This window comes from Boleophthalmus pectinirostris, unplaced genomic scaffold (assembly GCF_026225935.1).
Source record: "Boleophthalmus pectinirostris isolate CB_2022bp ecotype Guang Dong unplaced genomic scaffold, ASM2622593v1 HiC_scaffold_7, whole genome shotgun sequence".
Classification (NCBI taxonomy): Eukaryota; Metazoa; Chordata; class Actinopteri; order Gobiiformes; family Gobiidae; genus Boleophthalmus; species Boleophthalmus pectinirostris.
The window spans coordinates 36,253,538-36,264,987 of NW_026571473.1; the positions used below are offsets into that span (position 1 = coordinate 36,253,538).

Here is an 11,450-nt window from a genome sequence, read left to right on the forward strand (position 1 = left end):
AGTAGAGATTGACAATTCCTGAAATCGTCTAATTGTGTCTAGTGAATGGAGCCCTTCCTGCATTACCTCATGACTTCGTAAATGTAAATAGTGTTTGAGAGAAGAAGAACTCATCCTCGTGAGTTAAACATGTGTGAATGAAACTAAACACAACTCGAGACGTTTGTGGTGAGCAAAAAATAGCATAACATAGATCAGAAAATTACATAATACGGCCCCGTTGAGATATAAATAACACTTCTACTGTCTGACATCTAACAATAATAAGACCAAATTTGAACTTCTAAATAAATTCACTGGACACGAGCTTTAATATTTCACTTCAGTTCATTTTATTGCGTGCAGTCCGGCTGCCTCAGTCACTCACATACACATACAGTGTACTTTCAGTAAACAGTGTCTTTTCATGTGCATATTTACACTACAAACATGTCCATACAAAACAACCGCGCGCTTGTCCAAAACCAAAACACACTCATACAAAGGTGAAGTTAAATACATTCACTCGCTATCGGTGGTCGGCTCACGGGCACAAAAAAAATGGACAGTGTCGTTGAATAGCAAAAGGCTGTGTACAAAATGTTGCAAAAGAAAATTCAACAATAAATATTTAAATTACAAATACGGTTCAGACGTCTTGAAAATGGTAAGAAAGATGTTTTTTTTTAGTACAAATCTGTAAATTTGATCTGAATTCATATTTTTCGGACTATAAGACGCACTTTTTTTCATGGTTTGGGTGTTTCCTGTGAGAGTTTGTTTTCATACTTGACAGAAAACAAACTCTTGGTCTGTAAAAAGAACCTGATAACATAAAATATCGGAAGACCAAATGAATCTTATTGGACTGACTAGGCTTGTGTGTTAGTATCTGCTACTCCTTTACCACTGTCACTTCGCTCTACTGCGCATGTCTGCTGCAGAAAGAGCCTCTGTCCTGCTGCAAGTGGCGAAATATGCAGCCGAAAACTGTAATCGAGCAGCAGAAAAAAAGTTTGGAGTGAGCGAGAAACTTGTGAGGGACTGGCGAAAGGCGAGGATGGAGAACGCAGAGAGGATGCACCATGAAACTTTCCTGAAGTCGCTGGATGAATCGACAAAGTCTGGACTTCAGTGACACCGAAACCATCCTGTCGGGATTCAGAAAGTCCGGAATAATTCTAACTGGAACTGACGCTGAGTCTGACGACAGCGACACAGAAGAGGACTGTCTTATTAGCTATTTTTCTGTTTGCAAATTTTAGTAATTTTTATGTTTTTGATGGACTTGTTTATTTATTTACCAAATTTTTTTGGACTAGTCACACTTTTTTCATGGTTTGTATGGCATGTTTCCTGCGACTTATACTCTGGTGCAACTTATATATTAACATTTTCACACTGACAGACGCGAGAGGCTCTAGTCATATGTGTGTGAATCTACTGCTCTTGTTCTTCCTGTACCAGTGTCACTTGGCTCTACTGCGCATGTCTGCTACAGAAAGAGCCTCTGTCCTGTCTGTATCACGTCAGTCGATCGCACCATTACTTCTGTACCACTGAACAATTTAACATTTAAGTGATTTCAGTGACAGTGAAACCATCCTGTCGGGATTCAGAAAGGCCGGAATAATTCTAACTGGAACTGACGCTGAGTCTGACGACAGCGACACAGAAGAGGAAGCGTCGCTCTGTTTACCTCTGGAGGTCGAGGAGTTGTTCAGAAGTGACACCGAGGATGAAGAATTGAATGGATTTAGTGATTTGGAGTGAGATGGAGAGTTTGTTAAACTTGTTCTGTTCTATGGTTTATGTTATAGTTTATCTGAAGAACTGTTCATATGTGACGTTAACAGTCTGTTGTTCTCTGTTCTATTGTTTTTACTAGAAATTGACTTTCAGTATAAAACAAATTTCCCCCAAAAAGTGCGACTTATATTTGCTTTTTTATTTCTTCATTACGCATTTTTTGGCTGGTGCGACTTACAGTCCGAAAAATACAGTAGATAGTTTACAGATTTGTTTTTCTGTTGTGGCCATATTGATCCTGATTTCAGTAGTTTTGACTCGTTCAGATTTGGGAGAATACTAAACGATGGGGTAAAACAATTGTGGTTACCCAGTTTGTAAATCAGTTTTCAGAAATGTCTTCAAACCAGTGAAATATTCCGTGCACTTACGCGACTTAATCTGACAAGTCAAAACTACTCAAGTGCAGTTTCAGATTCTGAACTCAACTCATAAAACAGCGAGACTTGATGCTCCATTTTCGACGGAGAAAGTCCACCGGATGCGCTGTTGTTCTCTGCTCCAGGCAGGTCACACCGGGGACGGGACGAGGACGGGTCAAACGCAGAGGACACGATCTAAACCAAACTCCGCCAAAGCTCTCGTCTGCGCTGAGACTTCCCTCGCGCTTCAGGCAAGATCCGTGCAACACCGACTCAAGTTTACTCTCGAGGCGCAAAGTCCCGTGGTCATCAAGCCCGCTCCAGTAAACAAACGTGCCTGGTGTCAGTCCTAGTTCTTGGACTTCGTCACGGTCCAGTTCTTGGGCAAGGTCCTGGACTTGGACTCGGCCTTGATGCGTTTGGGCTCTCCCGTCGCCGTGGAGCACAAGTCTCTGTAAAAGTCGGACTGGAGAAAGCGCGGGTAGGCGTTGTTCTCCATCAGGCTGTAGACTTTCCACTGGGCCTGGAGGAAGAGCGTGGGGCCGGGGTTGTCCAGGCCGGCCGTGATGGCGTTTCTGGTCTGGTAGTCCAGGTTTATCTGAGGAGGAGAAGGAACCAAATGCATTTTAGTTTAAAAATACAACATCTACTTCTCTAATTGCAAGATATATATTGCTATTATATTGGAAATCTGACAAATATCCTTCTTAAATATACATTAATTGGACATTTAGATAGATTTTTCCAGGTATGGCAATGCTTTATTTTTTATTTTTCTAATTTGCAGGTGTTGCCAGTTTGAATTTGCCAATATCTACCTGTTGTAATTGTAATTTTAACCTGTTGTATTGGTAATTTGGAGTATTTTTAATTTTACTGGAGGTGCTATGTATCCAAATATTTGAAAAAAAAATATATATATACAAAATCTAAAATCTATTTGCTAATCTAATAAGAGTAGAGAGGGGTAAGACTTCTTTTGGTCACCTCAAGTCCGAGTCAAGTCCCAAGTCACATACAGGCAAGTCCAAGTCGAGTCTCGAGTCACTGGCTCATAAGTCCAAGTCAAGTCCAAGTCGTCTGCTTTGAGCTTCAGGTCATTTCAAGTCTTTAAACCTAAATACCAAATATAGCTTAGATTTTTGCAATTTATACGACTTTTAAACTAAATTGTACTTAAAAAAAAACAGTATTTATATTTATATAAAATTTGTAGAAATTAATTTAGTTAATTTTTCCTTTTTAAATGTCTTGACAAGATCATTGTGTGAATCATTTTGGTCAGAATAAAAAGAATTCAGATTTAAAAGTCCTTCTCAGGTCACAGGCCTCAAGTCCGAGTCAAGTCCCAAGTCACTGACCTTCAAGTCCAAGTCAAGTCCCAAATTAATCCCAATTAAACTAGCCAAAAAATATAGTAAAAATAATAGAAAAATGAATTAATAAAAATATAATAATAATAATAATAATAATAATAATAATAATAATAATAATAATAATAATAATAATAATAATAATAAAAATATAATAAATATATTTTCTTGTGGTTGTATTTGATAGCAGCAGACAGATGCATGCAAATTTGTCACACATTAACACTGAGCAGATTTAAATATCTAAAACTAAACTCAACTCCCAAGATTCCCAAAAAGTCTTTGTCAGTTTTATCAAGTCAAGTCTCAAGTCCTAAAAATAGTGACTCAAGTCTGACTCGAGCCCAAGTCACGCCTTGCAAGTCCCCACCTGTTGTGAGCTTTCCTGCACTATCGCAATAAATACGTGAGGTTCATTCTGTGAACATAAAGTACTGTGAGATTACTACTATGACTATTACTACCTTTACTACTGTTACTGGAACCGCTACTGCAACTATTACCACATACTACGTACACACTTGTGCAACAGGATCACGTGAAGTAACAGGTCACGTTTTGATTCACACTCCCCCTGTTAAATTCTTCAGACGTGTTGAGACATTTTGGATGCGTCCCTCACCTCTTTGGGCGCCTCGCAGCACACGTACTCCTCGTAGATGCTGTTGGCTCGTGCCTTCAGGTGCTTCATGGAGCTCAGGGCCTGGTACTCCTCACACTTGGACCAAAACTCGATGTTCTCCTCGCAGAACTCCGACTTCATGAAGATGAAAAACGCAGCTTTGCCGTCTGGAAAACGCAAATGCAAGACTAGATTAGATTAGATTTTACACGCAGAGTTTTTATACTATTTGTACTTCATAAGTTGTGTTTGTGGTGTTCTGGAAATCCGCAACTGTCTCATTTATTTTATTTTATTTTATAATTTCAAATAGTCAATGATCAGCCTGCAGCTTTTTGAGAAGTCCTTTGTCAGTCTGTTTAAATAAATAAAAAATAATAATAAAATTGACTTTGAAAGACTAAAAAGACTAAATGTGATAGATTTGTTGTTGTTGTTTTTCTATTAAGTTGTGTTGAATTCTTTTTTTTGTTTGTTTGTTTCAGCTGAAGTTTATTTTGAAAATCCACATGCACTTGTTTAGAAATGGTTAAATTGGAAAGAAAATTGAAAGAAATCAACTGGAAATCCACAAAAATCCATGTATCGTTCGTTCATTTGCTTTTCATAATAAAACCAAAAATAAGAAAACGAAAAAACAACTGTTTTCTTCATTATTTGACTCCAAAATCAAAATTTAAAAATGGATAATGATTTTTTTTTTCCTTTTTTCGATTTTGTGTTTATATATGAATAATGGAAAAAAATTGATGACCATTTCCTGTTTCTGTGACTTAAACTGTGATGCCGGACTGAACCAGGACTGATGCCGGACTGAACCAGGACTGAACCAGGACTAAAACAGTCAGGTCATCAGGACTGAGCCCGGGACCAGACTGGGACTGAGACCAGGACCTAGACCGGGACTGAGACTGGGCCCAGACCGGGACTGAGACCAGGACTGGCCCCAGAATCATTATCTGTTATCTGTTTTGGTTTTGGACATTTCTATTTTGGATGTTTCTTTCAAAAACAAATAAGTAAATCTCTCATAGACCTTCCATCTGAAACCCTGACGTCACCAAAGTCTCGAAGGTGAAGACAATTTATTGTTTAACGTTAATTAACAGCACTTCCTTTGTTTGCATAGAAACACGTCCGGCTGTTCTGATTGGTCGCACGGACGTGAACGGGGTGAAAAGAGGTGAAAAGAGGTTGAGGGTTCTTACATTTATGAGAGAGGAGGTGGTCAAGTGACTGGCCCCAGTGCTGCAGGTCGTCAGTGCTTGGCCTAAAGGCACAATGGACAAAAGAGACATTATAATTAGACCAGAGAAACCAATTTGAAAAGGACGTTTGAACTGATTAGGAAAGTTTGTTATGATGTGGTGACGGCTTAAAGATGTTTAGTGTGCGCCAGTCTTAAAATGCAAATTATAATTTAAATTCAAAATGTTAATCTGTAGATTTGTTAAATTGTATTAAAAATATAACTTGGGTTCATGTGTCTATAGTTTAATGCAATTGTAGTTTCAATTGTGTAAACTGTGGCGAACAAAAAATCTGAAAATTTTACTCCAAAAACAGATAATTTTGGTTAAGAATAATTAAAAAAATTTAAACTAGCCAAAAAATATTGTAAAAATAAGTGACAAAAAAAGAAAAAAAGAAATAAAAACTTCTAAAACTGAAATACAACTTATTTAGATAAAATTATTCAAACAACAAATACATTCTTGTAGTTTTAACTCTATCAATCAGTCAATCTAAATTTAAATTTTTGGGCTGTGCAATATTAAAATTTGAATTTCACTTTTCACGTTTTAATAATTTCAAATAGTCAATGATCAGCCGGCAAGTTTTTGAGAAGTCTTTAGTCAGTCTGTTTTTAAAAAAATCTGCAAATTATAATTCAAATTTCGAAATGTTAATCTTGATTTTTATTTTTTTTTTTTCGATTTGTTAAAGTTGATAAAAACATAACCCGGCTTCATGTGTCTATAGTTTATTCCAAATATAGTTTCAATAATAAATAAAAAATAAAAATAAAAATCTTGCTCCTAAAACAGATAATTTTGCTTTAAAAAAAAAAAAAAAAAAAAAAAAAAAAAAAAAAGCCAAAAATTATAGTAAAAATAATTGAAAAAAAAAATTAATAATAATAATAATAATAATAATAATAATAATAATAATAATAATAAATAATAAACACTTAAAAATATAAACTAATCAAACATATTTACCTGTAGGGTTTGTTTTTCATCAGATGTGTGTTTTTCTTCAGTAGTAACGTGATCCGGTTTTTCCAACTTTTCCTCCTGAAACGTCAATAAAACTTGGTTAGACTGTCACGCATCCGTCATTGAAGACAGACAAATAATCCTGGTCTTTTGTTCTTTAAATGCTGCTTTGTTTGGTGATGTAAGTCGCCTTATAAAAGCAGAACTCTGTACACGTTCGAAAACAATGGTTCACAGACGACTGCACAGGCCGATGACGTCTGAGAGGTGTGAGCACTTTGCAGAGTGAGCCTTTCAAAGTTTCAAAGAACTACCTCTCTTGTTCGATTTATTTAGTTAGTTAAATATTTACTTAAAAAGGATGTAACAGTAGAACCACACGGAAATGCTTTTGTCACTAATGGAATGTATTTTTATATGTACTTTTCCAAATTTTGCTCAAAGTTCTATGATTAAAACTAAATATTCAAACACTACAACACCATGCAGACTGTAGATATGCATTTTGTCATTTAAGCGTCTCAAAATTTTCATTTTTGGGCTGTGCAATATTAACATTTTAATTGCATTGTGTTTTAATAATTTCAAATAGTCAATGATCAGCCTGCAGAAGTCCTTAGTTAGTCTGTTTAAATTTAAAAAATTGACTAAAACGTGATCGATTTGCAAATTTTGTATCAAATTTTCTGTAAAATTGTGTTGAAATTATTATTATTTTGGTTTCAGCTGAAGTTTATTTTGAAAATCCACATGCACTTATTTAGAAATGATTAAACTGGATAGAAAGATGAGGTTAAGAATTAGTTTTGACCAGTTTGTCTGCACATATTCCTTAAAAGTACTATTAAACCTTCACAAAATTACAAAACACTGTTTACAAATTACAAAACATACAAAAACATTTTAATTTCACTGTGTTTTAATCAATTAAAATAGTCAATGATCAGCCTGCAGCTTTTTGAGAAGTCTGTTTAAATAAAAAAGTTGGACTAAACGGACTAAACGTGATAGATTTGTAAATTTTGTATCAAACTTTCTGTAAAATTGTGTTGAAATTGAAGTTTATTTTGAAAATCCACATGCACTGGTGTTTCGAAACGATTAAACTGGATAGAAAATTGAAATCAACGAAAAACCCTGCAGCTTTTTGCGAAGTCCTTAGTCAGTTTTAGTCAGTTTAAATAAATAAAAAAACTGCATGTGATAGATTTGTGAATTTTGTATCAAATTTTCTATTAAATTGTACTGAAATTTGTTTGTGTGTGTTTCAGCTGAAGTTTATTTTGAAAATCCACATGCACTGGTGTTTAGAAACGATTAAACTAGATAGAAAATTGAAATCAACGGAAAATAATTCCCAAGATCACCCAGTTTGTCTGCCAATACTCCTTAAAAGCACTATTAAACATTCACAAAATTGCAAAACACTAAAACATTTTAATTTGACAAGTAAAATTAACTTCTGTGCAGGTGTATTTCATTCAAAAACTGTGTCCGAAATGACCAAATTTGAAGTGCAATTGCGCAAAATTGCAAGCTGCTTTCGACTATCATTGCAACATCTTTAAAAAAACTAAATAAAAAATATAAAATTACACTTTCGCGCTTACCTAATGTTCTTCTTCTCTGTGTTAAACTCTGCCATGTGTTGGGTAAGTGCCATCGTGTTAGAGTCCAAACCCACTTCTCTCATGGTTTTCAAAAGTCTCTGTGTGTCAGTGTGTCCTCTGTCGTCCTTATAAAGCCAGAGGGGGCGGGGTTTAGAGTCAGAGCTGCGTGCTGATTGGCCGGTGTGACTCCAGTGTGTGTGTGCGTGCTGGTGGTGACGCACACACACGGGGAGGTTTTGCTGCAGACTCATCTTCTGCCGAACTGTCACCGTCTCATGAGCCGAGCTGTTTTCCATAATTTTCCAGCTCGGGCTAAAAATAAAAACAAAACAAACTCTGGGCCGAGGAAATATGAATGAAGTTTTCCATATTTTAAAGGCATGGAAATTACAGCACAGATATAAATGTTAAGGTTTTTGAAGGTCACTGCGATTAAAAAACTCAGGCGTTTAAGAACTAAATAACTAGAATAAAGTATAAATATATGCAGCACTCAGTTAAAAGTAGTAAAAAGTAAATTAAAAGTATTTAATTGCAACAGCAGTAGTAGAAGTAGTAATAATAACAGATGCACCAGCAATAGTAGCACTAGTAGTAGTAGAACAAAAGAAGTAGTAGTAGTAGTGATGATGGTAGTAGTAGTAGTAGTAGTAGTAGTAGTAGTAGTAGTAGTAGTAGTAGTAGTAGTAGTAGTAAATAGTAGGCTATAAGTAGTAGTAGCAGTAGTGGTAGTAGCAGTACCACTAGTAGTAGTAGTAGTAGTGGTGGTAGTAATACTGGTAGTAGTGGTAGTAATGGTAGTAGGAGTAGTAGTAGTAGCAATAGTAGTAGTAGTGTTAGTAGTGGTGGTAATAGTAGCAGTAGTGGTAGTAGTAGTAGTAGTAGTAGTAGTAGTAGTAGCAGTAGTGGTAGTAGCAGTAGTAGCAGTAGTAGTAGTAGTAGTAGTAGTAGTGGTAGTAGTAATACTGGTAGTAGTGGTAGTAATGGTAGTAGGAGTAGTAGTAGTAGTAGCAATAGTAGTAGTAGTAGTAGTAATAGTAGGCTATAAGTAGTAGTAGCAGTAGTGGTAGTAGCAGTACCACTAGTAGTAGTAGTAGTAGTGGTGGTAGTAATAGTGGTAGTAGTGGTAGTAATGTAGTAGTAGGAAGTAGTAGTAGTAGCAATAGTAGTAGTAGTGTTAGTAGTGGTGGTAATAGTAGCAGTAGTGGTAGTAGTAGTAGCAGTATTAGTAGTAGTAGTAGTAGTAGTGGTAGTAGTAATACTGGTAGTAGTGGTAGTAATGGTAGTAGTAGTAGTAGTAGTAGCAGTAGTAGTAGTAGTAGTAGTAGTAGTAGTAAGTAGTAGTAGTAGTAGTAGTAGTAGTAGCAGTAATAAGTAGTGGAATATCAGTAGTAGTAGTAGTCCATAAGTAGTAGTAGCAGTAGTAATAGTAGTAGTAGAAGTAGTAGTAATAAGTAGTGGACTATAAGTAGAAGTAGCAGCAGCAGTAATAGTGCCAGTAGTAAGTAGTAGTAGTAAGTAGTAGTCTATTAGTAGTAGTAGCAACAGCAGTTATAGTAGTAGTAGTAAGTTGTAAACTATTAATATAAGTAATAGTAGTAGTAGTAGAATATCAGTTGTAGTAGCAGTAGCAGCAGCAGTAATAGTACTATTAGTAGTAAATAGGCTAGTAGCAGTAATATTATGAATCAATCAAACAAACTTTATTTATAGAGTGCTTTTCATACAAAAAAAAAGCAACACAAGGCACTTATAGTAGTAGCAGTAATAGTAGTAATAGTAGTAGTAGTAGTAGTAGTAGTAGTCGTAGTAGTAGCAGTAGGCTAATAGTAGTAGTAGAAGCAGCAATAATAGTACTAGTAGTAGTAGCAGCAGTAGTAGTACTAGTAGTAGGCTAGTAGCAGTAGTAGTAGCAGTAACAGTAGAAAGTAAATGAGTTTATTTAACCGTGTTGACGTTTCTGTTTCCCGTTCAGTTCGTCTGAGCTCATTTCTTTGGAACCTACAGAAGTTTTTTAATCATGAAGAGGAACAGGATCCACAGTTAGTTCTTTATATCCACAGTACGGGACTTTTCAGCCAAAAATAATTAATACATAATTTTTCCGTTTTGTTTTTTTTGTTTATGGCACTGGAAAAACATGCGTCCTTACTATGAGTGGGCTTGCCTCTCCACAAACCTGACTCAACCACGCTAAAGATCCAACTTTACCAAGACGTTTTTCCATTCCAGAGGGCTAGAAACAGCGCACCCCAATTTAAAAATACCATTGACTATCATGCACATCCTCCCTTTGGCCACATGGCTCCACTCACCTGAAAAGAAGAGTTAAAAAGTCCAATTTCCACTATCTTCTGATCTCTGTTCTAATGTTTCCTCAACACAAACAGACCTGGAGTTGTGTTTTGTTTCTTTCACACATGTTTAACACACAAACCCTGTGTATTTAGGCTTCTCTCAAACAGAAAACACTCTGTTCCACCTTATGATGTCATATGGTAATACAGGAAGTGCTCCACTGTGTTTTTAAACTGCGTTTTTAAATGGAGCTCCACATACAAAATGTTCACTGCAAACTCGAGATGATTTCTTAAGCAGTCAAAGGTTTCCTTTTTGGTTCTTCCTGTGGATCAATCCTGCCCATCGCCTTCACCTTTCACTATTTTTCAATTCCGTTGTGAAGGGAAACAGTTTGAACGGAGGTTTGCAGTCACACACATCTGATTCCATTTTGCATTTATGAAGTTCACAAACAAATTTCTCGAGCCGTTTTCCGCTGTTAGGATCTAACAACCACACAATTACGACGTTCGAATCCCTAAACTAAAATATGACAATATCAGAACTAGAAACAAAAGCGATATGGTTCAAGATCGACTTTGACAATATCCCACTGGGAAAACAAACATGGCGGCTTGACGGTCAATTTTTCGGAGGATCCTTCCCAGTATGCATTGCGCAATAACCGGAAATCCAAAATCCGTGACGCATGTATTAGCCAAGAGGTTTTGAGTTTTGTTTCTGTAAACCTTAAACAAATATGCTCAAAGCTGTGTGGATAGGGAAGACTTGCGGACACAGAAACGACACAGATCCTGTCCGATACGGCGATACGTGGATTTGTTTCAGTGTAAATGTAGTCTCAGTTTAGTAGAGACTGAAAACTACCACTTCATGACATCACAAGGTGGAACAGAGCATTCTGAGCTTGAGATGTAGACAGACTAATAATAAAAAGTTACTCAAACACGTGTAAAAGAAACAAAACACAACTCCGGGTCTGTTTTTGATGAGATAACAACATTATATCATGACTTAAAGCCATTAGAGTCAGTTTTGTGTATTTGGAGCAGCTTATGCAAAATGTTTGTATTGGAAACGACTTGAAGTAAGTCAAAAACAGCCTCTAATGCGTAATAGCTCCGTGTTGACTGTAAACAGGACTCACGTGGGCACCGGGACAGAGAGGTTTTGTT

The 11,450-nt window shown here is 36.2% G+C and overlaps 1 protein-coding gene across 1 annotated transcript; it reads right to left on the reverse strand.

The window, feature by feature from the left end:
• Positions 1-308: 308 nt before the first annotated feature.
• Positions 309-8,285, reverse strand: LOC110161342 (regulator of G-protein signaling 8-like). Its single transcript, XM_020926072.2, has 5 exons — positions 7,975-8,285; positions 6,368-6,442; positions 5,354-5,415; positions 4,146-4,312; positions 309-2,748 (listed from the first exon to the last, which is right to left on the reverse strand). Exons 1-5 carry the CDS (start codon positions 8,268-8,270, stop codon positions 2,500-2,502), a joined length of 849 nt encoding a protein of 282 aa, XP_020781731.2. The 5' UTR covers positions 8,271-8,285; the 3' UTR covers positions 309-2,499.
• Between the last annotated feature and the right edge of the window lie 3,165 nt (positions 8,286-11,450).